General features: G+C 45.8%; 1 protein-coding gene across 1 annotated transcript in view; it reads right to left on the bottom strand.

Annotated features, from left to right (window-relative positions):
• The window catches only part of LOC138949219 (LIM domain transcription factor LMO4.1-like), a 107,914-nt gene extending 81,158 nt beyond the window's left edge, over positions 1–26,756 (bottom strand). Inside the window, exon 1 of the mRNA XM_070320989.1 lies at positions 25,300–26,756. Within this exon, the coding sequence (XP_070177090.1) occupies positions 25,300–25,336 (37 nt within the window). The 5' untranslated portion in view covers positions 25,337–26,756. The remainder of the gene's footprint in view (positions 1–25,299) is intronic.
• Between the last annotated feature and the right edge of the window lie 734 nt (positions 26,757–27,490).

Raw genomic sequence — 27,490 nt, forward strand, 5'->3', positions numbered from 1 at the left:
CACACACACACACACACACACACACACACACACACACACACACACACACACACACACACACACACACACACACACACACACACACACACACACACACACACACACACACACACACACACACACACACACACACACACACACACACACACACACACACACACACACACACACACACACACACACACACACACACACACACACACACACACACACACACACACACACACACACACACACACACACACACACACACACACACACACACACACACACACTCTCTCTCTCTCTCTCTCTCTCTCTCTCGCCACATCAACACCAGCTCGGGCCAGTCAGACATCACATTTATTACACACACAGCAAAAACTCATATCACGCCGCTGTAATTGCTTTCTGCGGGGCAGGCGCCGTGAGTTTCTGTGTTTAATAAAGTGAAATTAAATGCTTAATACAGCGCACGGAGCCCAATACCTCATCGCAACATGAGAGGTTCCCATTCTTCATGTGATAATATAACGTTGTACTTTCAGTATCAAGCGCTGACACGCAGACATATTGGAGCACGATATTATTAATATTATGGTCATGGGGGATATTATATGCATTATATTGGACTCTTGGCGATTATCGTCTGGGACCGAAGAACAAACCGGCAGAAAAGTAATATTAGAACCTCAAGCTGCTCTACGATGCATGGCGGATGCTTCATATACATGTCTCTTTTCAATGCTTGTTGTTTCAGCCATATAAAAGCCACACAATAAACTAGAGCTAACAAATAATGCATACTGTGAAGGATATTGGTCTCGGCGGAGTAATATAAAAGTCAACGGCCTTTTCACAACGCATGATGCTGCATGCATGTATCTATTCAGTGTTTGTCAATTCAGCCACACAAAATCTAAATAATAAACTAGAGTTTAGAAATGTATAATATTAGGTATTATGGGTCTCAGTGGAGTCCACGGCCGTTTCCCAATATATGGTTGATGCTGCATGCGTCTTTTCAGTTTGCCATTTCAGCCACACAGAATCTATACATAATAAAACTAGAGTTTTAAAAATGTATAATATAAAGTATATTGGTCTCGGCAGAGTAATATTAGAATCCACGGCCTTTTCATAACGCACGGTTGATGCTATACATACATGTTTCTATTCAATGCGTGTTTATTACAGCCACGTAAAATCTACACAATAAAACTGGAGTTAACAAAAGGAAACTATCAAGTATATTGGTCTCGGCGGAGTAATATTAGAACCCACAGCCTTTTTACAATGCATGATTGATGCTACTAGTCTCTAATCAATGCTTTTTATCACAGTCCCATAAAACCTACACAATAAAATTGCAGTTTAACAATGTAAACTATCAAGTATATCGGTCCCGGCGGAGTGATATTTAAGTTCACCGTCTTTTCACAATGCATAACTAATGCTGCATACATGTCTCTATTCAGCATTTGTTAGCTGGGACAGGCTGATCTTTCTTAACCCAGTGTGGGATTTTCAGTGGGGCGACCACCCCCAACCCAGCGCGTCCCCGGGTGGCGGATAGGGGAACGGTCTTCAGATATGGAGATCAGCCGCTTGCGGCCGCGGACCAAACTGGCTCCGGGTGGGATCCCGGCAAATCCTCCCCCCTGTGCTCTCAGGGTAGGACGTACGGGCCATGAGCTAAGGGTGAGGTAACCCCGACAGAAAACCCCGAATGCTGAAGACGGAGGACCCGGGCCGCACGGCGCATTCTAACAAACCACGGGTACACGCACTTACGCAAATGATGACACAATCAACCAGCACAGATGGAAATGGCGCTCGCCCATTGAGGACCCCCCAGGGTGGAGCAGCGTCGGGTCCCATGCCTCAAAGGGACCCAGCCCCAACTACTGGAGGTCCCTCCCGTCCGTCTTGTCACGCCAGGGGACGCGGGAGGAAAGTGACTGGCACCACCACAACCAGGAAGAAACCCAGTCAGCAGCGACCTTTTCAGGTCATGCACTGGAACGCAGAAAGTATCCTGAACAAGAAGACAGAGTTGGAGCATATCCTGCATGAGAAGAACATCAACATCTGCTGTATTCAGGAGACGCACCTGACACCACAAAAGTCCTTCAAAGTGAGAGGCTACCAATGCCTTAGGTCCGACAGAACAGACCGAAGCAAAGGAGGAATCCTGACCCTCATCAGGAACAACATCAATGCCTGTTTGATAGAAACGCACATGGAGGACTCCGAATATCAGGTGATTCGAATCCAGACGAAGACATCAGAATTCCATCTTGTCAACTTCTACTGCCCCAATGATAGACACCTCGCCCTTGACACGATCCCCGCAAAGGCCTCCAACTTCATCGTGGTGGGTGACTTCAACAGTCATTCACAGAGTTGGGGATATGACCACCTGGATCGGAGAGGAGAAGAGGTGGAGAACTGGCAGGACGACAAAGGTCTCATCCTTTTGAACAGTCCCTTTGACTGCCCTACATTCTACTCCAGAAGATGGCACACTACATCAACTCCTGACCTAGCCTTCTGCACGGAAGACATGCACCAGCTAACCAGCAGAGAGGTCGGAGAACAGCTAGGTGGAAGTGACCATCGGCCAGTCTTTTTGACCCTGGGCATGGAGTCCTGCACTGAAGCTTCCTTCCCACGGTGGAACTACAAAAGAGCGAACTGGTTCCTCTTTAGACACCGCACCAGCGAACTCACCAAAGACATCAGAGTCGAGGGTCGAGACATCAACATGGTGGCGAAGGACTTCAACATGAGCATCCTCAGAGCAGCGCGTGAGTCCATTCCCAGGGGTGCCAGGAGAGACTATAAGCCCTACTGGAGCAATGAATTGCAGGAACTGGATGATGATCTGGCAGACGCCAGAAGGGAAGCAGAAGTCAACCCGTCACAAAACAACAACATCCGCCTCCAGGAAGCCAAAGCCAAATTTCTCAAAAAGAAGCTACAGGCAAGACGGAGAAGCTGGCAAGAGAAAACAAGCTCTCTGAACCTTGAGAAGGATGGCAGAAAGCTCTGGAGGCTCACCAAGCAGTTGAATGATGAGAACACCAGCAGAGGAAAGATCACATTAGAAGAGAACGGGAAGGTGCTAACTGGAAAGCATGCTGCCAACCAATTTGCTGAAAGCTATGCAGCTGAGAGCAACCTCCATGTTAGCCCCGAGAAACAGAGAGAAGCAAGAAGAGAGAAAAGAGAGAGACCTGCCAGACAGTCGACAGTGGACGCCATGAGTCAACCACTCACACTCCACGAGCTGCACTCAGCTCTGAAAAAGTCAAAGGCAAAGAAGTCCCCTGGCCCAGACGGCATCACCAACGAGATGCTAACCCACCTTGGTAGTGCAGCAGAGAACAAGCTACTCGAGGTCTTCAACAGCAGCTGGCAAGAAGGATCGCTACCACAACTCTGGCGAGAAGCGATCATGATCCCCATCTTAAAAAAAGGGAAGGATCCAAAGAAGGCCACCAGCTATCGCCCAATCAGCCTCACCAGCTGTGTTGTGAAGACCTTGGAGAGAATTGTGAACGAGCGCCTCAGGTGGTACCTGGAATCCAGGAACCTCCTCGCCCCTGAACAAGCTGGATTCCGACAGTTCCGCAGCACTGAAGATCAGGTCACTTACCTAGCGCAAGAAGTTGAAGATGCCTTTCAGGAACAGAAGCTGGTCTTCGTCACCTGGATAGATCTTCAGAAGGCCTTTGACAAGGTCTGGAAAGATGGACTCCTTGTAAAACTGCTGAGGAAAGGCGTGTCCAGCAACATGTACCAGTGGATTCGCTCTTACCTCTATAACCGCAGGGCAAGAGTTAACGTCGACCAGACCAAAAGCAAGAAGTTCCTCCTTCGTCATGGCGTCCCTCAGGGCGGAGTCCTCTCCCCCACACTCTTCCTTCTCTTCATCGACGATCTGGTGTCTGAGATGCCCAAGGGGATCAAAGCTGCTCTCTACGCAGACGACCTTGTGATCTGGTGCAAGGAGGAGCACGCAAGTACTGCCACCTACAGAATGCAGCAAGCGGCAGATAGGCTGAACGCATGGGCAGAAGATTGGTGCGTCTCCATCAACAAGGAGAAATCCTCCACCACCCTATTCACACTGTCGCCAAAGCAGAAAGCCGGAACCATTAGGCTTGGTGGAACTCCTCTGAGAGAGGATGAAGAAGCAACGTACCTTGGTGTCACCTTTGATAGACGGCAGACCTGGAAACCACACATTGCACAGGCAGAGACGAAGGCCCGGCGCAAGCTAGCCATACTCAGGAAGCTGGCAGGTACCACCTGGGGAGCGAACGAGAAGATACTGAAGACAGTATACCAGGGAACAATCAGACCCCACCTCGAGTACGGCTCCACAGCGTGGTCAACCTCAGCCAAGACAAACCTGCAGACCCTTGACCGTGTGCAAAACCAGGCCCTCCGACTCATCACCGGTGCAATGAAATCCACGCCCATCAAGGAAATGGAGAAGCTTACCACCATCCAACCCCTCTGTCAGAGAAGAGAAGCCAAGACTATGGTACAGGCCGAGAAGCTCAAGTGCCTACCCGACCACCCCATGAAGCACAGACTGAGCAACCTCACCAAGAACCGGCTTAAACGGAGCAGTTTTGTACACGAGAGCAAGAGACTTTCTCGACAGTACAGGGAAGTCCTTCCACAGAACACTCTACCTCTGACTCAAGAAGAAGAGGAAACCCCCAAGGCAACAGAGAAACCAGGCATCCAGATCTGCACCAGTGTTCCACATGTTACCTCAGGAGAAGATCAGAATGACACAGCTCGACAGGCACTCACCTTAGCCCTGATCGACGAACAGTACCCAAAAGAGGCGTGGATCCATGTATACACCGATGGATCAGCAACTAACGCCGTGCTCAATGGAGGTGCAGGCATTCTCATCCAGTTCCCTGGGGGACATACAGCTACATCCAGCGTTGCCACTGGCAAACACTGCACAAACTATAAAGCAGAAGCAGAAGCTCTCATGCAGGCCGCCTCCTTCGTTCAGGACTCCGCAGACTCTTGCTACCAAGTTGTCTTCCTCTCGGACGCCCTTTCAGTCCTTCAGGCCCTAGAGAACGACAAACTCCCACAGCTGGCCAAAGCATTACAGATGGTCAGACAAACCAGAAGAGTTGTCCTCCAGTGGATACCAGCACACTGTGGGATACCAGGAAATGAAAGGGCAGATGAGCTGGCAAAAGAAGGAGCCGTGGAAGACCAACCTGAAAACAGTGTCAGCTTTAGTGAGCAGAAGACAATCATCAAGGCATTGATGAGGCCAAGGACAAACAGAGATGACTACCACACAATGTCCAGAGAGCAGCAAGTCAACCTCATCAGGCTGCGTACTGGCCACAACAGGCTCAATGCTCACATGAACCGAAAGTTCAAGCTGGCGCCATCACCAATCTGTGCCTGCGGTCAAGAGGACCAAACAGCGGAACACATCTTACAGCGATGTCCCTTACTAGATGAGGAACGAAAAGAAGTGTGGCCGTCACCAACTCCCTTGCAGACCAAACTATACGGCAGTCGACAGGAGTTGGAGAAAACGACAACATTTATCACCAGTGCTGGACTGATTGTGTAACCTCTGCGAACGCCAAGAAGAAGAAGAAGCATTTGTTAGTACAACAACGCAACATGTATACAATAAAACTATTTTTTGTTATTGGTTTTCAAAAACAAGATCACATGTCCAAATTAGAAACCACATCTAAGCAACGAATGCCAACAGAAGGATTTGTATGCATTTATGCTGCTGTGTTTTTCTGTGTTTGCAATAAGGACAATAATTTCGGTGTAATATTTGAACACAAACACTGTACTATTTCGTTTTTCTTTAAAACAGAACGTTGTGTATCTCTCTGTTTGCTGAGGGTTTTTTCTTGCATATATATATTCTACTTGTCAAAAGAAACTAAACAGAAAAATCTGCTGCTCTGTGAGTTATACATGTACTATCAAGCAAGGCAAATCCAAGCATCTTTCTTCTTCCTGAATCGCTCCACCTTTCATTCAATTTTTGTGTCCTTCTAAACACAGGTTCTACTATACTCCCCAACCGGGCACTCCCTGGAGAAAAAGGAATAACATGGGAAGGTTTTACCACGCGTGACTCTTTGCACACAACCCGCTATATTTCACACACCGGGTTTAGAAGCAGAAGTGTATAATCTACAGACAAAAACACATTCCCGAAACAAGGCAAAACAAACAGCAAAAATCCAGTGTCTCCAGGAAGTCCAAACCAGGAAGACACACTCAACAATCAAATCCTATCACCGTTCAGCACCGACAGGAAATTGCACTTAGCACAGCGAGCTGTTTCTCTGGGCATTAAAATATCTCCAGCTACGGATCAATGACTTTATGCTCTCAACAAATCTGTCCGATTTCCAACAGTCATCACACAGAAAAATCGCTCTGGCTAACTTTGCAACGAACGAGGACATAGAAATGAAGAAAAAGCGCCTGGAAAGAATTGCTGGTACTTGCGCTATAGAAAGCTGTTTATTACTATCATTATTTATTATTATTACACAAAAATTCAGCGGCTGAACCAGGAAAAAGACAGGCGGGAGCGGGAGAGGTTTTAACCAACTAATTAGAAGCGTAATTTGGCGACCCTTTCTCCTCCGAGAATGTGCAGGCGCATTGCAGCACAATCACTCTCTAACGTGTACAAGTAAGGTAGTTCTATGGAGAGTAATCATGTTTATGACATTTTCTACGTAAGATAGTAAGAATATTGGGGCCCCGGCGTTAATCAGAATGTTTCATTGGCGAGATATTGAGACATTTTTATATATATAAAACGTGTCTCTCTCTCTCTCTCTCTCTCTCTCTCTCTCTCTCTCTCTCTCTCTCTCTCTCTCTCTCTCTCTCTCTCTCTCTCTCTCTCTCTCTCTCTCTCTCTCTCTCTCTCTCTCTCTCTCATTCATTCTTAAAAACACACACACACACACACCAATACTCCCCCCCCTCTCCCTCTCCACAAATCAGAACCGACAAATACCTGTCAATGAGAAGAGAAGAAGAGATACACACACAAGACAACCAGCAGTAATGACACACGCGGGAGTAATGATACAGACCCTTATTGACAAGGACGGGGCGTGCCTACGTCGGGAGTAATGATACAGACCCTTATTGACAAGGACAGGGCGTGCCTAGGTCGGGAGTAATGATACAGACCCTTATTGACAAGGACAGGGCGTGCCTACGTCGGGAGTAATGATACAGACCCTTATTGACAAGGACAGGGCGTGCCTACGTCGGGAGTAATGATACAGACCCTTATTGACAAGGACAGGGCGTACCTACGTCGGGAGTAATGATACAGACCCATATTGACAAGGACGGGGCGTGCCTACGTCGGGAGTAATGATACAGACCCTTATTGACAAGGACGGGGCGTGCCTACGTCGAGAGTAATGATACAGACCCTTATTGACAAGGACGGGGCGTGCCTACGTCGGGAGTAATGATACAGACCCTTATTGACAAGGACAGGGCGTGCCTACGTCGGGAGTAATGATACAGACCCTTATTGACAAGGACGGGGCGTGCCTACGTCGGGAGTAATGATACAGACCCTTATTGACAAGGACAGGGCGTGCCTACGTCGGGAGTAATGATACAGACCCTTATTGACAAGGACAGGGCGTGCCTACGTCGGGAGTAATGATACAGACTCATATTGACAAGGACGGGGCGTGCCTACGTCGGGAGTAATGATACAGACCCTTATTGACAAGGACAGGGCGTGCCTACGTCGGGAGTAATGATACAGACCCTTATTGACAAGGACAGGGCGTGCCTACGTCGGGAGTAATGATACAGACCCTTATTGACAAGGACAGGGCGTGCCTACGTCGGGAGTAATGATACAGACCCATATTGACAAGGACGGGGCGTGCCTACGTCGGGAGTAATGATACATACCCTTATTGACAAGGACAGGGCGTGCCTACGTCGGGAGTAATGATACAGACCCATATTGACAAGGACGGGGCGTGCCTACGTCGGGAGTAATGATACAGACCCTTATTGACAAGGACGGGGCGTGCCTACGTCGGGAGTAATGATACAGACCCTTATTGACAAGGACAGGGCGTGCCTACGTCGGGAGTAATGATACAGACCCTTATTGACAAGGACGGGGCGTGCCTACGTCGGGAGTAATGATACAGACCCTTATTGACAAGGACGGGGCGTGCCTACGTCGGGAGTAATGATACAGACCCTTATTGACAAGGACAGGGCGTGCCTACGTCGGGAGTAATGATACAGACCCTTATTGACAAGGACGGGGCGTGCCTACGTCGGGAGTAATGATACAGACCCTTATTGACAAGGACAGGGCGTGCCTACGTCGGGAGTAATGATACAGACCCTTATTGACAAGGACAGGGCGTGCCTACGTCGGGAGTAATGATACAGACCCTTATTGACAAGGACAGGGCGTGCCTACGTCGGGAGTAATGATACAGACCCTTATTGACAAGGACAGGGCGTACCTACGTCGGGAGTAATGATACAGACCCATATTGACAAGGACGGGGCGTGCCTACGTCGGGAGTAATGATACAGACCCTTATTGACAAGGACGGGGCGTGCCTACGTCGAGAGTAATGATACAGACCCTTATTGACAAGGACGGGGCGTGCCTACGTCGGGAGTAATGATACAGACCCTTATTGACAAGGACAGGGCGTGCCTACGTCGGGAGTAATGATACAGACCCTTATTGACAAGGACGGGGCGTGCCTACGTCGGGAGTAATGATACAGACCCTTATTGACAAGGACAGGGCGTGCCTACGTCGGGAGTAATGATACAGACCCTTATTGACAAGGACAGGGCGTGCCTACGTCGGGAGTAATGATACAGACTCATATTGACAAGGACGGGGCGTGCCTACGTCGGGAGTAATGATACAGACCCTTATTGACAAGGACAGGGCGTGCCTACGTCGGGAGTAATGATACAGACCCTTATTGACAAGGACAGGGCGTGCCTACGTCGGGAGTAATGATACAGACCCTTATTGACAAGGACAGGGCGTGCCTACGTCGGGAGTAATGATACAGACCCATATTGACAAGGACGGGGCGTGCCTACGTCGGGAGTAATGATACATACCCTTATTGACAAGGACAGGGCGTGCCTACGTCGGGAGTAATGATACAGACCCTTATTGACAAGGACGGGGCGTGCCTACGTCGGGAGTAATGATACAGACCCTTATTGACAAGGACGGGGCGTGCCTACGTCGGGAGTAATGATACAGACCCTTATTGACAAGGACAGGGCGTGCCTACGTCGGGAGTAATGATACAGACCCTTATTGACAAGGACGGGGCGTGCCTACGTCGGGAGTAATGATACAGACCCTTATTGACAAGGACGGGGCGTGCCTACGTCGGGAGTAATGATACAGACCCTTATTGACAAGGACAGGGCGTGCCTACGTCGGGAGTAATAATTCAGACCCATATTGACAAGGACAGGGCGTGCCTACGTCGGGAGTAATGATACAGACCCTTATTGACAAGGACGGGGCGTGCCTACGTCGGGAGTAATGATACAGACCCATATTGACAAGGACGGGGCGTGCCTACGTCGGGAGTAATGATACAGACCCTTATTGACAAGGACGGGGCGTGCCTACGTCGGGAGTAATGATACAGACCCATATTGACAAGGACAGGGCGTGCCTACGTCGGGAGTAATGATACAGACCCTTATTGACAAGGACGGGGCGTGCCTACGTCGGGAGTAATGATACAGACCCTTATTGACAAGGACAGGGCGTGCCTACGTCGGGAGTAATGATACAGACCCTTATTGACAAGGACAGGGCGTGCCTGCGTCGTGTAAACAGGGAGCAGATGACAAGTTGTCTCCTCTTCGCCGTAATGCGCCAGTCGATCGCTAGTTATACCGTGCGCTAAAAGCTTGCTTGTGTCGTCAAAATTACCCTCGGCTTATTCGACAAACAACACATTGATATGAGATATGACGGGGATGTAGCTCAGTCGGTAGCGCGCTGGATTTGTATCCAGTTGGCCGCTGTCAGCGTGAGTTCGTCCCCACGTTCGGCGAGAGATTTATTTCTCAGTCAACTTTGTGTGCAGACTCTCCTCGGTGTCCGAACACCCCCCGTGTGTACACGCAAGCACAAGACCAAGTGCGCACGAAAAAATCCTGTAATCCATGTCAGAGTTCGGTGGGTTATAGAAACACGAAAATACCCAGCATGCTTCCTCCGAAAACGGCTTATGGCTGCCTAAATGGCGGGGTAAAAAACGGTCATACACGTAAAATTCCACTCGTGCAAAAAACACGAGTGTACGTGGGAGTTTCAGCCCACGAACGCAGAAGAAGAAGAAGAAATATGAGATATACGGTGTGTTTTGTGTGTAGTTGGGGGTTGAGTGGGGTGGTGGTGATAGGGGGTTGAGGTGGTGAAGACCGTTAGAAGACACAGGTATAGACACAGGTGCAGTACTTGTCTTACCTACCAAATACATAGATATATATCGTGAATATACTTATCCGTTATGAGGTGTTATCGCGTGCGCAGGTTAAATCCCGAGAGAGCGAGAGAGAGAGAGAGAGAGAGAGAGAGAGAGAGAGAGAGAGAGAGAGAGAGAGAGGGAGAGAGGGAGAGAGAGGGAGAGAGAGGGGGGGGAGACAGACAGACAGACAGACACACAAACACAATCAGATAGATAGACAGACAGAAAAACACACAGACACACACACAGAAAACACAGAGACTCGACTTTGGAAAACTTTGGGACCAGGAAAGCAACACGAACAAAATGAAGACCAGGCTTTTAAGCCCTAACTAGGCAGTTGCTCGGCTCAGAAAAGCAATCAGTGTAAAGTGTCTTAAGATTACAATTTCAATTACACACCTGTAACCAAATACCACAGACGGGGCCACCTGTAATTGCACGCAGACATCCTCCCCTCCCCCCCCCCCCCCCCCACCCCTCTCCCGCACTCTACTCTATATCCCCCTCCCGTCACAAAATCTGCCCATCTTTTTGGGGGGGAAAACAGAACTATGCATTGTGCATTCTTTGACATCGAAGCATTTAGTTTAAAAATACTTGTATGAATTCTCGGTTATATAGGCCGTAGGCTTGTTGTTTTGAACTTCATAATTATCAATGTACATTTAATGATTAGCAAAAAGAATAAAACATTGTTCAAATAAATGCTAGAATTGAGGGAAAACGCGTATTCGATTTGATTTTTTCTTTAAACATGCGACTTATGTGTTGTTGTTTTTTCTCAAGAATTTAAATAAGACTTTATTGACACGAACGCAAGATTCGCTTCTCGTAATGGTTTAACATGTGTATGCCCCCAAAGTCCATTAACCAACTCAAACAAGCCACTTTCATATCCACTTTCATATCACTCAGCCTCTCTAATTAACGGACAGGAAATAATTAATAAGAGAAATTCACGTGGTTGGGAGCCTCGTGTATAGGGTTCATGAAAGGAAACAGCTTATGGGCTGATTAATCGTACGAGCTATGTGATCTGCGCAATTATTCGATTTTATGAGAGTTGATCCCCCTCATGAAGTCTAATTATTCTGTTGCTGTATTTTCAGAAATTAATACATCGCAATAAGTAATTGTACGGTTTCAGGCTGTCTGTACTAGTTATAAGGAAAACCCTGTTTAATAGTTCTATGCAAGTTAAAATAATACTATACTTTATTACAAATAAGTATCATATTTCTGGTCTAATGGTCTCTGACATTCACACGATTATTAATTTTTTAATCAACTGCCTGTAAATGCTGAATGAGTATTATATCAATCAGCCGCACAGACGCACGCACGCACAGACAGACAGACAGACAGACAGACAGAGAAAGGGACGCAGAGGTACGTGAGTTTATTTATGTACCCTCGGTGTGTATAGTGCTTTAGACTGAAAAAACGTACACACTTTGGCTTAAACCTTTACTACCCTGTTAACTCTAACCTGCCAACTCTACCATGCGCTCCTCTTATTTCACTGCCCTGTGACAGGTAAAAACGCCCAACAATTTCAATCAGGGAACGCCTAATTGCGCCATAATACTTCCTCAAAAACAAGTTTGCCGCTTTCTCCGTCAAAAAGCATCAATGTTTACCAGCACCTATATAATACACGACCCAGTTCCCACTGCTTCTGGTTTACCAGCACCTATATAATACACGACCCAGTTCCCACTGCTTCTGGTTTACCAGCACCTCTATAATACACGACCCAGTTCCCACTGCTTCTGGTTTACCAGCACCTATATAATACACGACCCAGTTCCCACTGCTTCTGGTTTACCAGCACCTATATAATACACGACCCAGTTCCCACTGCTTCTGGTTTACCAGCACCTATATAATACACGACCCAGTTCCCACTGCTTCTGGTTTACCAGCACCTATATAATACACGACCCAGTTCCCACTGCTCCTGGTTTACCAGCACCTATATAATACACGACCCAGTTCCCACTGCTCCTGGTTTACCAGCACCTATATAATACACGACCCAGTTCCCACTGCTTCTGGTTTACCAGCACCTATATAATACACGACCCAGTTCCCACTGCTTCTGGTTTACCAGCACCTATATAATACACGACCCAGTTCCCACTGCTTCTGGTTTACCAGCACCTATATAATACACGACCCAGTTCCCACTGCTTCTGGTTTACCAGCACCTATATAATACACGACCCAGTTCCCACTGCTTCTGGTTTACCAGCACCTATATAATACACGACCCAGTTCCCACTGCTTCTGGTTTACCAGCACCTATATAATACACGACCCAGTTCCCACTGCTTCTGGTTTCTGAGGGGTGTCTCGCTCGGTCTTCTGGTTGTCTGCTGGAAGTTAGGTAGATACGAAGTCGATTTTAACTGCCATTTAAAAATGAATAAATCAATGGATTATTCAAGAAATCAAGCAACCACTTTAACAATAAAATACTCTGTATGTATGCTATATGTTCTGCCTCCGCAGTCAAAACCTACAGCAACTACTATATTGACATTACAACTAAACGCAAGTGAATTTATACAACGATCTTCAAAATGAACACCAAAAAATGGAACCCTATCTCTCCCCCCCCCCCCCCCCCCCCCCCCCCATGCAACGGACTAGAGCCACATAAAGTTTTATTGCTATGGCGGACGACTGCAAAATGGCCGCGGCCCCGGACCACCTTTCGTTCAACAGCCGTTTAATTTTCCAGCCAATAATCCCCCAGCTGCAGGTGGCGCTTTCACAATTGCTGTCCTTTCATTGGCTGGCGCGGCGCAGATGTCGGACCCTTGGGTGTCACGTGACGGTGGCGTCGAACTAATTGTGCAATATGAAAAAATATCGCTTATTCGATGGGACAGTTTATTTTTGTGAGGAGTTTTGTTTTTCTCGACAAGGGGAACAATTGTAGCATGCACACATGCGGATGTAACAATTCAATGCCTGAAGTGAAACAATAGCACATTATATGCATTTGGGGCCCATCCTTGCATTGAAATTAAGCGGAAGGAGAAAAATAAACACATGTGTACTCAACATTTCACAACTGAAGGAGTCAAATATGAACACTAACATAACATTAAACTACAAGGGTCGATCGTGAGTATGAAGCAATGCAAATGTTCCTTTCATTTTTTTTTTATAAGGCGCTGGTGATGTCAAAACGAGTTGACGGAGACAGACGGCCACAGATAGACAGATTCGTGAACATTATTGTGAAAGATCTAGGACATCAAGTGTAAAACCAAATGCCTCACGGTTGCTAAAAGATCGAACAAAAACAAAATCAGAGATTGACTAGTGAAAAAGGATGTTCGTATTAGGTGTTGTGGTCTTCATACAAAACGAAATAAATTCAGAAAGCGCTGCAGAGGCAAATAGCAATTCTGAATATAAATCAGCGATCGACAGTTATAAAAAAAATCAAAAAAATCTGCAAGATGAAATTAGTAATAACACTTTAAAACATAAAAAGACACGAGAAACGCGTGTCGCGTCGAGGCAAACCAAAAAGGAACTGGTGAAACAAGTACGACGCAAACCAAAAAGGAACTGGTGAAACAAGTATGACGCAAACCAAAAAGGAACTGGTGAAACAAGTATGACGCAAACCAAAAAGGAACTGGTGAAACAAGTATGACGCAAACCAAAAAGGAACTGGTGAAACAAGTATGACGCAAACCAAAAAGGAACTGGTGAAACAAGTATGACGCAAACCAAAAAGGAACTGGTGAAACAAGTATGACGCAAACCAAAAAGGAACTGGTGAAACAAGTATGACGCAAACCAAAAAGGAACTGGTGAAACAAGTACGACGCAAACCAAAAAGGAACTGGTGAAACAAGTATGACGCAAACCAAAAAGGAACTGGTGAAACAAGTACGACGCAAACCAAAAAGGAACTGGTGAAACAAGTATGACGCAAACCAAAAAGGAACTGGTGAAACAAGTACGACGCAAACCAAAAAGGAACTGGTGAAACAAGTACGACGCAAACCAAAAAGGAACTGGTGAAATAAGTACGACGCAAACCAAAAAGGAACTGGTGAAACAAGTACGACGCAAACCAAAAAGGAACTGGTGAAACAAGTACGACGCAAAAAGTTCTGCTCAGGCGCACAAACTTTTTTTCAACAAACTTTCTCTCAAGTCCAAAAAAAGGGATGATTGCATGGTATCCAAAGTACAGCTGTGCATACCAGCTTCTGGACTCGCAGCAGCACAGCATTTCTAATTCAAGAAAAGAACAAACTACTGCACTTAATTGAAATTAAACTTCGCTTGGTAGCATATTGCGTTACCAACCATACACTTTAAAGCAACGTCAACAAAATTAAGAGTGCAGCCGACCAGACACAAGAATGTAAGGAAAATGCCCACTGACATGTAAAAGTGTTGAATTTGCTACGATTCATGGTGCGGACGTTTGCTGCGTGCTGTCGCCCCGTTTGAAGTGTTTGCAGTTCTTTCTTTATTTATTTATTTGGTGTTTAATGTCGAGTGTTTGCAATGCGGAAGTTGATAGTGTGCACATGCATAATACAATGCATATCAACAAAAAATACCAACACTCAAAAAAGGGCGGGGGCGGGGGGCTGTTAATTCCCTACCAGTCAATACATCAGTTCACGGTTGATTTACCTACTCATCTTGCCAAATCCTAAAGCTACCTCTCTGTCTACCTGTCTGTCTCCCCCACCCCTCTTCACACACAAAAAAAACACACAAACACGCGCGTAAATAAACATACTCTCTCTCTCTTTCTCTCTCTCTCTCTCTCTCTCTCTCTCTCTCTCTCTCTCTCTCTCTCTCTCTCTCTCCCCCCACCCCCCACCCGTACTTTTACACACAATCACACAACACACAATCACACAACATCACAAAAGTAGGGGCCATGACCGGGTTTTAACGATGTTGACACGGTGTTGGCTGCCCCTGGCGATCTAGTGACGGCCCCTGTTAACAGTGATTACACGGACAGCAGATGCGAGAGGACTTGAAAGGGTTGACACACCGTCATAGGGGCAGAGGTATGGCGGTATATTAGCACCACAAGTGACAAGAGGAACAATTATAGCGCCATCTGCAAGATCACCAATAATGATGGTAAAATCGCCGGTATCGTGCATGAAATAATTAAAATCAAAACTTTCAGGCGTTCATAATTATGCTGGCAGAAAAATGAGTCAACAGTGTTAGTTCCAAGAACAATCACAAAACACACAGTAATCTTGTGGGAATATCAGCGAGGAATATTAATAGCAATACCAGAGGTGTCTTCGGCATGTGTCATACTTCTAGCCCATCTCTCAGGAATTGTCTGAGCGCAAAAAGTGTTCAAGATAAGGGTGAATAATAATCACAATGATCGCTTGGATTTTGTTTATTATACTTTAAGGCTCTAGTCTTTGTTTGTTTGTTTGGTTGGTTGGTTGGTTGGTTGTTTGTTTGTTTGTTTGTTTGTTTGTTTGTTTGTTTGTTTGTTTGTTTGTTTGTTTGTTTGTTGGTTGGTTGGTTGGTTGGTTGGTTGGTTGGTTGGTTGGTTTGTTTGTTTGTTTGTTTGTGGTTTGTTTGTTGTTTGTTTGTTGTTATTTTGTTGTTGTCTTGAGAACAAAAAGGGAGGGCGCTAGTTTCTAGTTCTGCACAATCATCACTAATAATAACCATTACAGCAATAGTTCCCACATGTGGCGCAAGTATATGGCCATAGACGGGAGCGGGTGTAACGTGCAGGCGGTGACCTTCATTACCCGAGGCCTGCCCCCTGCATCACGGAACAACGAGCACTGAGACCAGGCAATCAGCCACTACAAAGGCTGCCTAAGTGGTCAGCATTTTAAGGGGATAGGGGAAAAGATGAGACACAGAGAGTGGGTTGAAGGGGGGGGGGGGGAGGGGGGGGGGGGAAGTGGGGATGGTGACATCGGAAAACCGATGGAAAATGTTTCGGCATTACTTTAGTTCGACCATTGATTATACAGTCGTGAAAATTAACGGGGTGGGGGGGGGGGGGGGCTGGGGGTGTTGGTGTCATCGAAAAACAGACAGTAACGGTTTTAGGCAGTATTAACACAGTCATTAATCTTAAAACTGACCGTTGATTATATACTGGTCGAATCAAAAGGGTGGAAAACGGGACAGGGGGAGCGTCGGCGGTGAATGGAGGTGGAGGCGGGGGAACAAAGGGCAGGGGACAACTGTGTCGGTTATGGGCGTGGCATGATTAACGAGGGGTAAGATACAATAAGCTCCGAGCCTGGGAAGAGAAATTATTGTCAACTAACAAAAGAAAGTAAACGGTTTGGGAGCGGCAAGAGCACCCCCGAAGTAGTAGTACAGTGTAATAGAAGCAGCAGCAGCAGTAGTAGTAGTAGTAGTAGTAGTACAGTGTAGAAGAAGCAGCAGTAGTAGTAGTAGTAGTATACAGTGTAGTAGAAGCAGCATCAGTAGTAGTAGTAGTAGTACTGTAGTACAGTGTAGTAGAAGCAGCAGCAGTAGTAGTAGCAGTAGTAGTAGTACTACAGTGTAGTAGAAGCAGCAGCAGTAGTAGTAGTATAGTAAACAATTTGTCCCAGACAGTTTGCAGTGTGAAGCCACTGAAGGGTCCTGGGGTGAGTCGAGAGTTGGGGAGAGATGACGAGTGTTTTGACAGTGTTTAATGCGTTTCATTGATGTTTGAGAACGTGTGACGTGTGTTTCATTAGCCCAAAGTAAACAGTGGACTGATGAAAAGGCAACACTTGGGCATTTGACTTGAGAGCAATTATACACACACGGGGAAAAGGACGGGGGTTCCAATTTCTCTCAAAGTGAATTAACCGTGAACACTAGGTCTTGCACCAATCCTTGGATCGTTGTGTTAGAAACGAAGACTTGATAATACGGAAGAGGTAGCAGGCGTGGATAACTCTCGGGTTATAGCTTACAATAAACTATTCCGACCTTCCTACAGACTAGATTTCTGCCCAAGTACCTTTGCCGACAAAAGTGTGAGAAAAAATAATCTGTATCTGCATCTCAGTGAGTTATAGGTCAAAAAGGGCAAACAACAACATATCAATGAAATAATATCAGAAAATAAAACGACCTAGCTAGCTATTGCCACATAAAACAAATAGAAGCAGATCTGAGAGCAACACTCACTTCTAGATGACCATAGGTGACCAACATTCATGTTCCTCTGTACTGTAACTCTTGGCCACCACAAGCCAGTAACCAACGCTGATTCCTTTCATCCTCGCCTTCACGCGGGAACAGTGGTTCAGACCCCCCAATTTAGGACTCCCTCCTTTTTAAGACCCTGTTTCCTCAGACTTTCTGTTCAAAACCTCTGTAAAATTAACCCCATTTTTAAGACTCATTCCTTTTTACATTTAGTCAAGTTTTGACTAAATGTATTAACATAGAGGGGGGAATCGAGACGAGGGTCGTGGTGTATGTGTGGGTGTATGTGTGTGTGTGTGTGTGTGTGTGTGTGTGTGTGTGTGTGTGTCTGTGTGTCTGTGTGTCTGTGTGTGTGTGTGTAGAGCGATTCAGACTAAACTACTGGGCCGATCTTTATGAAATTTGACATGAGAGTTCCTGGGTATGATATCCCCGGACGTTTTTTTCAGTTTTTCGATAAATACCTTTGATGACGTCATATCCGGCTTTTTGTAAAAGTTGAGGCGGCACTGTCACACCCTCATTTTTCAATTAAATTGATTGAAATTTTGGCAAATCAATCTTCGACGAAGGCCGGGGTTTGGTATTGCATTTCAGCTTGGTGGCTTAAAAACTAATGAGTGAGTTTGGTCATTAAAAATCGGAAACTTGTAATTAAAATTATTTTTTTATTAAACGATCCAAAATCTTATTCTTCGTCATTTTCTGATTCCAAAAACATATACATATGTTATATTTGGATTAAAAACAATCTCTGAAAATTAAAAATATAAAAATTATGATCAAAATTAAATTTCCGAAATCGATTCAAAAACTATTTCATCTTATTCCTTGTCGGTTCCTGATTCCAAAAACATATAGATATGATATGTTTGGATTAAAAACACGCTCAGAAAGTTAAAACGAAGAGAGGTACAGTAAAGCGTGCTATGAAGCACAGCGCAACCGCTGCCGCGCCAAACAGGCTCGTCACTTTCACTGCCTTTTGCACTAGCGGCGGACTACGTTCAGTTTCATTCTGTGAGTTCCACAGCTTGACTAAATGTAGTAATTTCGCCTTACGCGACTTGTTAAGACCTTGTTTTCTCAGACTTTCTATTCAAAACCTCTGTAAAATTAACCCCATTTTTAAGATTCCCTCCTTTTTAAGACCTTGATTTCTCAGACTTTCTATTCAAAACCTCTGTAAAATTAACCCCATTTTTAAGACTCACTCCTTTTTAAGACCCGATTTTCTCAGATTTTTGGAGGTCTCAAAAGGGGGGTTCCACTGTATGACAAGGAATAAAATGAATTGAAAATAAATGCAGCTGCGTTCATAGACAAAAGAATCAATTATCAAACCATTACAAATTATTCAGATTTTTCGATAATCCGGCCTCACTGTTCCGCTACTGCTGTTGCCTCGTTGTCCGCACAAAACGGTTCTCGGTCGATGAGAGGAATTAAAACCATTTCGTGATTACACGCGCTCGCCAATTAATCAGCACGTAATGGCGATGGCGCGTATCATTTGGCTAAAAGCCCCGCTAATACCGAGCCTCTACAAAGCGCTCTGCTTGCTGCCACCCGGCTATTCACAGTGGACGTTCCTGACTCACGGTGGATTCAGACTAAAGAGGACTTCTGAGGGCCTGGGGGGAGGGGGAGGTGTGTGTGTGTGTGTGTGTGTGTGTGTGTGTGTGTGTGTGCGTGTGTGTATGCGTGTGTGTGTACGTGTGTTTGTGAGTGCGTATGTGTGTTTGTGAGTGCGTGTGTGTGTGTGTGTGTGTGTACGTGTGTTTGTGAGTGCGTGTGTGTGTAAGTGTGTGTGTGTGTGTGTGTTTGTGAGTGCGTGTGTGTCTGTGAGTGTGTGTGTGTGTGTGTGTGTGTGTGTGTGTGTGTGTGTGTGTGTGTGTGAGTGCGTGTGTGTGTGTGTGAGTGCGTGTGTGTGGTGTGTGTGTGTGTGTGTGGTGATTTGGGTAATGGAGTGTACGTAATCCCATTTTAACCATTAGCAAATCAGCTCTTATAATAAACAGCCATCCTTTTAACAGATTGGCAACACACACACACACACACACACACACACACACACACACACACACACACACACACACACACACACACACACACACACACACCACCTTTCCGTTATTTCGACATTAGCTTCTTTTTAGCTATGTATACATGTACAGCTGCTACCTGAACTTGTAGTTATAATACAAAACAGATTCATTCAAAAACTCAAAGGTGAACAAAAGTACACATACATGTGCGAAAGATTTCTGTACTTCCTCGCAACGAAACTGCGCGTGTAACAATCGTGACATTCAGCGGCCAAACAAAGGACCACACAGCAACTTTCAACTAATACAAATCTTCTTCCTGTTTTGATAACAGGCTTGCTTAAAGAAAAAGATTACAACATTGGCATGAACTTCACACAAATTGTTAGTGCAGTACCCTATTCCAGTATCTATCTTTCTTTCTTTATTTGGTGTTTAACGTCGTTTTCCAGTATCTATAAAACCTGAATAAAGTAGTAATGACCTCGAAAACAATAACCTTATAAGTCCCCCCAAAAATATAAAAAACACCTGCTCGATTTTTCGTTGATAACAGAACACAAGACACTCCTTTACCCATCCTCAATATCCTTCAGCTGCAATCAATTAGGGGTTCGAACCTCAAAACAAATCTGAAAAAGTGTTACAGTAATTCAGTGTCTCTCGGGTGAGTGTTTTGTGCGTGGGGAAGTATGGGTGCGGAAAGGCCACACACACACACACACACACACACACACACACACACACACACACACACACACACACACACACGTTTACATCCTTTCCGCTTGCTTAGTGCAACTGATCAATGTTTGTAAAAAAAAAATTAAAAACTGTAGGACAATAAATGTGAATAAAGCAATTAAAATTCGCAGTTACACTTCGACCGGATCCACGGAATTAATGCAACTGACAGTGACAAAAAGATATGTACGACAAGTGTTTGCACATTTTCGTCCTGATAATTGCAACCTACCTCTCTCTCCCTCCCTCTTACTGTCAAGGCGTAAAGTACTGAACATGTGTTTCCGCATTTCTGTCCTGTTTGGACTTGAGTTAGAGCAATCTCTCTCTGTCTCTGTCTCTGTCTCTGTCTCTCTCTCTCTGTTTAAAAAAAATAATCATCTGTCATGGCGCAATATATCTACAACAAGTGTTTGCACTTACGCCTGTCGCACGCAATATGTTCTGCAACACAAGTGTCCTCCATGTAGCCTGGTGCACATCACCAATGCTTGCCTGGCAAAAGGCAGTAAGTACTGACATTCTTTAATTAAACCTGTTCCCACGGATGTGTAAGTTTTGTTCGTGTGAATGGGGAGGTCGCTTTGCAGGGTCACCTTTCTTGTTAGTCCCAGGTTCATTAACAACGTACGACACCAAGCTGTGGGGCAGCACCAAGGACCTCGAACCGACAGCCCACTTTGTGAACATCACGGGGCAACATATATATATATATATATATATATATATATTATGTATAGACACAACCGTCATCGAACGGTGAAGAAGAAGACATTAACAACGTACGAGGTTTGCTTATGAAGACAGCTTTTAAAGCCACAATCCTTCCCGCCAAAGCTGTTGGGCTCACCATCGAAGACCTCCCTTCACTTGGACACATACCAACAATCAACACTCTGGCTGCTAGATGCAGAGTGAGCATTGTGCGCGTGAATAAACTTCAAAGATTACCACTGACTAGTATCCATTAGTAAATGCATTCATCAACAACAGTGTCCACTGTGCTCAGAAAGCAGCCATACTGTTGGTTGTCTTGTGTGTGTGCACATGGAGGGAAGGTCTTACCTCTTGGAAAGCCCTGGGCATGTCTGAGATGGTCAGTCTGCGTCTCTACTGCCCACAAAGGGGAAACACAAGGTGTCCTTTATCGGGATGTGTCCTCTCGTCAGAGGGGCCTCAAATGGCAGGTCCCACTGTGCATTACATTAACACCCGGACAGACACACGCTTTTTTGAGGGGATGGAATTGAGCTTTACGGCGCGCAGTGGTATCAGGGATCACGTAGGGACACATTTTGTTGATACGAAAACACACACACAAGCTCTTTTTCACCCATATTATATTACAGGAGAACCCACCTTTGAAAACCTCAAGAGTCTTAAAGTTAAACAAGTCGCGTAAGGCGAAATTACTACATTTAGTCAAGCTGTGGAACTCACAGAATGAAACTGAACGTAGTCCGCCGCTAGTGCAAAAGGCAGTGAAAGTGACGAGCCTGTTTGGCGCGGTAGCGGTTGCGCTGTGCTTCATAGCACGCTTTACTGTACCTCTCTTCGTTTTAAGTTTCTGGGCGTGTTTTTAATCCAAACATATCATATATCTATATGTTTTTGGAATCAGGAACCGACAAGGAATAAGATGAAATTGTTTTTAAATCGATTTCGGAAATTTTATTTTGATCATAATGTTTATATTTTTAATTTTCAGAGCTTGTTATTAATCCAAATATAACATATTTATATGTTTTTGAAATCAGAACATGATAAAGAATAAGATGAACGTAAATTTGGATCGTTTTATAAAAAATTTTTTTTTTTACAATTTTCAGATTTTTAATGACCAAAGTCATCAATTAATTTTTAAGCCACCAAGCTGAAATGCAATACCGAAGTCCGGCCTTCGTGGAAGATTGCTTGGCCAAAATTTCAATCAATTTGATTGAAAAATGAGGGTGTGACAGTGCCGCCTCAACTTTTACAAAAAGCCGGATATGACGTCATCAAAGACATTTATCGAAAAACTGAAAAAAACGTCCGGGGATATCATTCCCAGGAACTCTCATGTAAAATTTCATCAAGATTGGTCCAGTAGTTTAGTCTGAATCGCTCTACACACACACAGACAGACAGACACACACACACACACACACATACACCACACCCTCGTCTCGATTCCCCCCTCTACGTTAAAAGCAGGTCTTAAAAAGGATGGAGTCTTACATGGAGATCAATTCACACATGTACAAAAACATTTTGAAAAATCAAGATCTTTAGAAAATAAAGTGGGGTGGTGGGGGTGGTCCTATAAGGGGGGTTCCAGTGTATTGATGCTCCTGGCCTCGGTGGAGCGAGTGTCCCTGAGTGACCCGGACATTTCCGCGTGGTGGACAGGCCAGCTGGAATAGAACAGCCATCATCACACTCGGTCAACTTATTGACCGGTGGCCAGAAGAAAGACCAGTTGACCATACAGGGCTCTCACATTGACACGTGTACGCAGCTTTGGCCTGCTATGTACTGACTTCAACACTGTCGCCTTTTGTCAATTGGCCGTGAAAACAATGAATCGCTTATTACTGGGACGGAGGGAGGGGTAGGGACGGAGGGAGGGGTAGGGACGGAGGGAGGGGTAGGGACGGAGGGAGGGGTAAGGACGGAGGGAGGGGTAAGGACGGAGAGAGAGGGGCACCTTCAATAAAGTGAGTACAGTGAAACCCCACTATGGAGACCTCCACAATGTACACAAGTCAGGTCTCAAACTAGAGGGGGTCATACATAGGGGTACATTTACAGACTTTAGGAACAGAAAATCTTAGAAAACAAGGTCTTAATATGGGAGGGACAGAGAGGAACACACAGACAGACTGAAGAAGAGACAGACAGATGGATAAATAGAAAAGCAAAGATACAAACAAACAGGCAGACTTTCTTTACAAAGGCCAGTATAACTATGAACAGTTAAGAGATCGTGAAACACGAGAGAACAAGGTAACACCACACAAAACTAACCCGACACAAACAAAGGCAACGAATGAACAGAAATCGACATCCGCATGCATCTATCAAGTGCACACAACACACTCCAAAACAGACACGCACAGACAATCACACACACACAAACCACTCAGCTCCTGACAAACAGCGCAGCATCACGATAGCCAATGAACCCGACCACTAAAAGCTTCGACGCAATAACAATGTGACCCCCCCCCCCCCCCTTTCCATCAGGTAGCACTAAGCTACGAGCGTCAGGGCCGGGGGACATTCCGGTGGCTGAGAGAGAGGATTGGTGTCAGTGTGTGATAATGTAAAACGACACACACAATTACCAGCCTTGGCACCCTACCTATAGGGTATAAGCCGTATTGAGTGCATCCAGTCTAAGTGCATCCACATACATAGTGGTGAAAGTGCTTTCCATTTAGCTCTCTCTCTCTCTCTCTCTCTCTCTCTCTCTCTCTCTCTCTCTCTCTCTCTCTCTCTCTCTCTCTCTCTCATCAGTACTTGACATGTACTCGTCAGGTAGCACTCCAGCATCAAGACACCGGAAAATGAGTACGTCAAAGCTCGAGATGTATTTTACGGAATCAGCGGCATCTTGACAGGGCTACCGCGACCTATACCCAATCTTCTCAGTATTAGATATTTATCAGTGATGAACGAACTAGAGATTGGTGGGCATGAGTCAGCATGGAAATTACACCCCATGTATATTATCGTTATACAACATTTAGTGCAATTTATATTCTGCAGATTTATGGCATGAGTCGGAGGATATGTCATGCACATTTCTGGTAAATGTGCGAAGAGGTTCAGTTTGCATGTCAATTGTTTAGTCCATAGAGATCTACGTGATTGTGAACAAGCCTGCACATACGCGACCGCGGTATAAACTCAAAGCTAAAGCGTACATTTTGTGGAATCATTCGCCGCTGTGTGAAGATTACATTAGTAATGTATTATGCAGTAAATATTGAACAATCGCAACGGTAGCAGTTAACAGTTCACAGGGTTGAAAAGGGAGGGGAGAGAGACAGACACACAGTGGGTGGGGTTGGGGGGGGGGAAGATTTAGATTGAGAGAGAGGAACAGACAGACAGTCAGAGAGGCATACTCAGAGTGAAAGAGAGAGACAAGGAGAAATTGACATACAAAAAAGACTGAGACACTTCTCTTATTCAAATACACATAATTGAGAGGGACCCATTGAGAGGGACACTCAAGTTTAGTGTTCCAAAAATTCAAGGAAACCACCGACCCGGCCGAGACAATCATGCTTTTCAAGTACTTGATTGAAGAGAAACGAGCGTTAGCCGAGGGAAAACACTGACTCATAAACGCTACCTGCGAATACCACGACAAATTGTCAGACCAATATCCTCAATTCATTAATCGACAGACGAGGGTCATGAATTCAACACATATTGACATATATAATTATATCATCATATATATATATATATATATACATATATGGCAAAATGGCCCGTCAGTGTAAAACTAACTAAAAGCTTAAACAACATTCATCCACTAGCACTAACTTTAAAAACGGACTGTCATAGCAAGTTTGAACCCAAATAAAGTCACCCATGCTGTGTCAGTCACAAATAAGCAAAGTAAACAACACCGTACTCTCAAAACGAAAGTGAAACTAGTGCCGTCGAGCGAATCTGCAGCCATGTCAGTAAATCAGACTGAAACTGACGCAGCTAAACCGCAAGTAACAAGCCAAACGTTTTGAGCGTAAAAATCTTACCGTTCGTCAAACTGTATGGTGTTCCAACGGTCTCCATTCAGTCTCTCGACACGAAAGTCAAAGAGTCAAGTGATGAAACCAGTTTCAGTTGTTCAGCACTCGGCCACTCCTCAAAATGTCTGCGAAGATTCCTGTTAAAATACTTGGAGGGCACACAAGTAATGTCTGTCAACACATCAGTAACACTTTGTCACCGACAAGAGAAAGTGCGTGGTGTAGAGCTCTACAGCCGCGCTAAAACTGATGAAAAACTCGGCACTAATTAATCAAGGACAAAAACGGTAACTCAGTCACAAGGGCATATCATCCATTTTCAAAATTTCCCCGAGGAACACAACTCAGCTCTCCTCCCCAAAAAGCGGTGAGAAAGAGAAAACACAAATGAGGTGCACCTTGTCGTGCTAATTGTGTGTGGAGGCACAAGAACAGATGTTGAAGTGCTGGCGTTTTCCTCCCTGCCGCTCTTTCTCTTCCTGACTCGGGGCGACGGCACTCACTGAACGATAGCAGACGATAATTTCTCCAACCACGCCGACCGACACTGACAAGCCCCCGTGAATGAACGCTGGTGACAAAAACACTGATGCTGCGAAGCGAAAGGGTTGTTATCCAGCTTTTCTGGTACAGACAAGCCACAGAAATGTGTTCTCAGAAGAAATGATTCATTCGGAAAAGCCTGCTTGCCAAATTGATGAGTATCGCCGAGATGAAGAAGCGAGTGATGTATTACGAACACAGTTTCGGTCAGCCCACACTGACGGGCACTGCAAGCATGGTGAGTTTTCGGGGATCCACTCTGCTCGTCTTACACAATCAACGAAGCACTTCGCGTAGATATGTCCCGCTTGGCAACGCTGTCATCGCCACTTAGCCTTCCCCTCCAAATGGATGGCCCGAGATAGATGCCTTCCACGTTAGCCAACAACGATAAGATCCTGATCCAGTCAAATGGATGTCTGGAGTGAACGCAGCAGACGATGTTGTCGGATGTAAACACGCGGCTCGCAATGAAAACCCGCGCTCGCACCAAAAGTCGTCTGCTACTCCGCGGTGCGCAGCGGTTGTGTGTCGGGGTGGTGGATGACGCGGTGCCTGTGTTTTGATGCTGCCAGCCAGCGGTGCTGTACGGCACACGAGCAGACGACAGTCAAGCGACGGGGACGGTGAGATACGGCAGCGGCAACGGTAGTAGGCTTCGGTGATTTACGTCCCTTTCCGCGCTACGACCGTCGCCTGTCGTTCACTGACATCACACATGCGCGGTGAACACAATGGAATCGCGGAAGTGTCGTCTGCTACACGGATGAGTGAGAGAAGTATTGGTGAGTAGTAGTTCTCGCGACCGATGGCGCAACGTTGCCAGTTTGGGCGGGACAGTGACAGAGAGTGTTCGCTGAACTTCCCTGTTGTATTGACGCGCAGGCAGCTGGCAGACAGGCCGCGAGTGATATTGTGCGCGGGGATATCTTTAATTTGGCCGCTGTTGTCGGCGGGCCAACTCGTGCGATTGCGCCTGTCATTTAGCGTGTGGGGCAGCCTCATTAGCCGTCACGCCGAGACCAAGCCGCTGAATGGACCGCCTAATGGCTTCCGGGCAGCCAATCAGCGCGCAGAATGTGTCGATAACGACCTCTTGGTCGAACCCATTTTGGGCACGGGGGTGTTTCGGGGTATGGGAAATCCATGGGTTGATTACGATGAAAGTGAAAGCGAGCAGATAACGAAGTCGCAGAGAGGGACGAAACGAACGCCCGGCGTGGGCCAGGCAGGCTAATGAAAAGCAAACCAACACACACTAATTAGGATGTGTCGGTGCGAAAAGACGGGTCGAAGCCAATTACCGCGGTGATCACCCAAGTTTTGTCCAAGTTTCAAGTAGCTTCAATGCTTCATTCTGGAAATAACGAGCAGAGCGTATAACCACATGCAAAAGTTCTAACGAGCCAGTCAGAGTTTTAAAAGGAAGCAGAAAACACGCACACCTACCCCTTTCATACACTGTATGCTTCATCAATGTTTTCTGCAAACACACATCGAAACCTGTCGAAACTCAACGAATTCCACAGAGCATCATCATCTCAACCTCCCCCTTTTTACATTTAGTCAAGTTTTGACGTAGAGGGGGGAATCGAGACGAGGGTGTGGTGTATGTGTGTGTGTGTGTGTGTCTGTCTGTCTGTCTGTCTTGTGC

The sequence above is a fragment of the Littorina saxatilis genome, linkage group LG15, assembly GCF_037325665.1.
Source record: "Littorina saxatilis isolate snail1 linkage group LG15, US_GU_Lsax_2.0, whole genome shotgun sequence".
NCBI lineage: Eukaryota > Metazoa > Mollusca > Gastropoda > Littorinimorpha > Littorinidae > Littorina > Littorina saxatilis.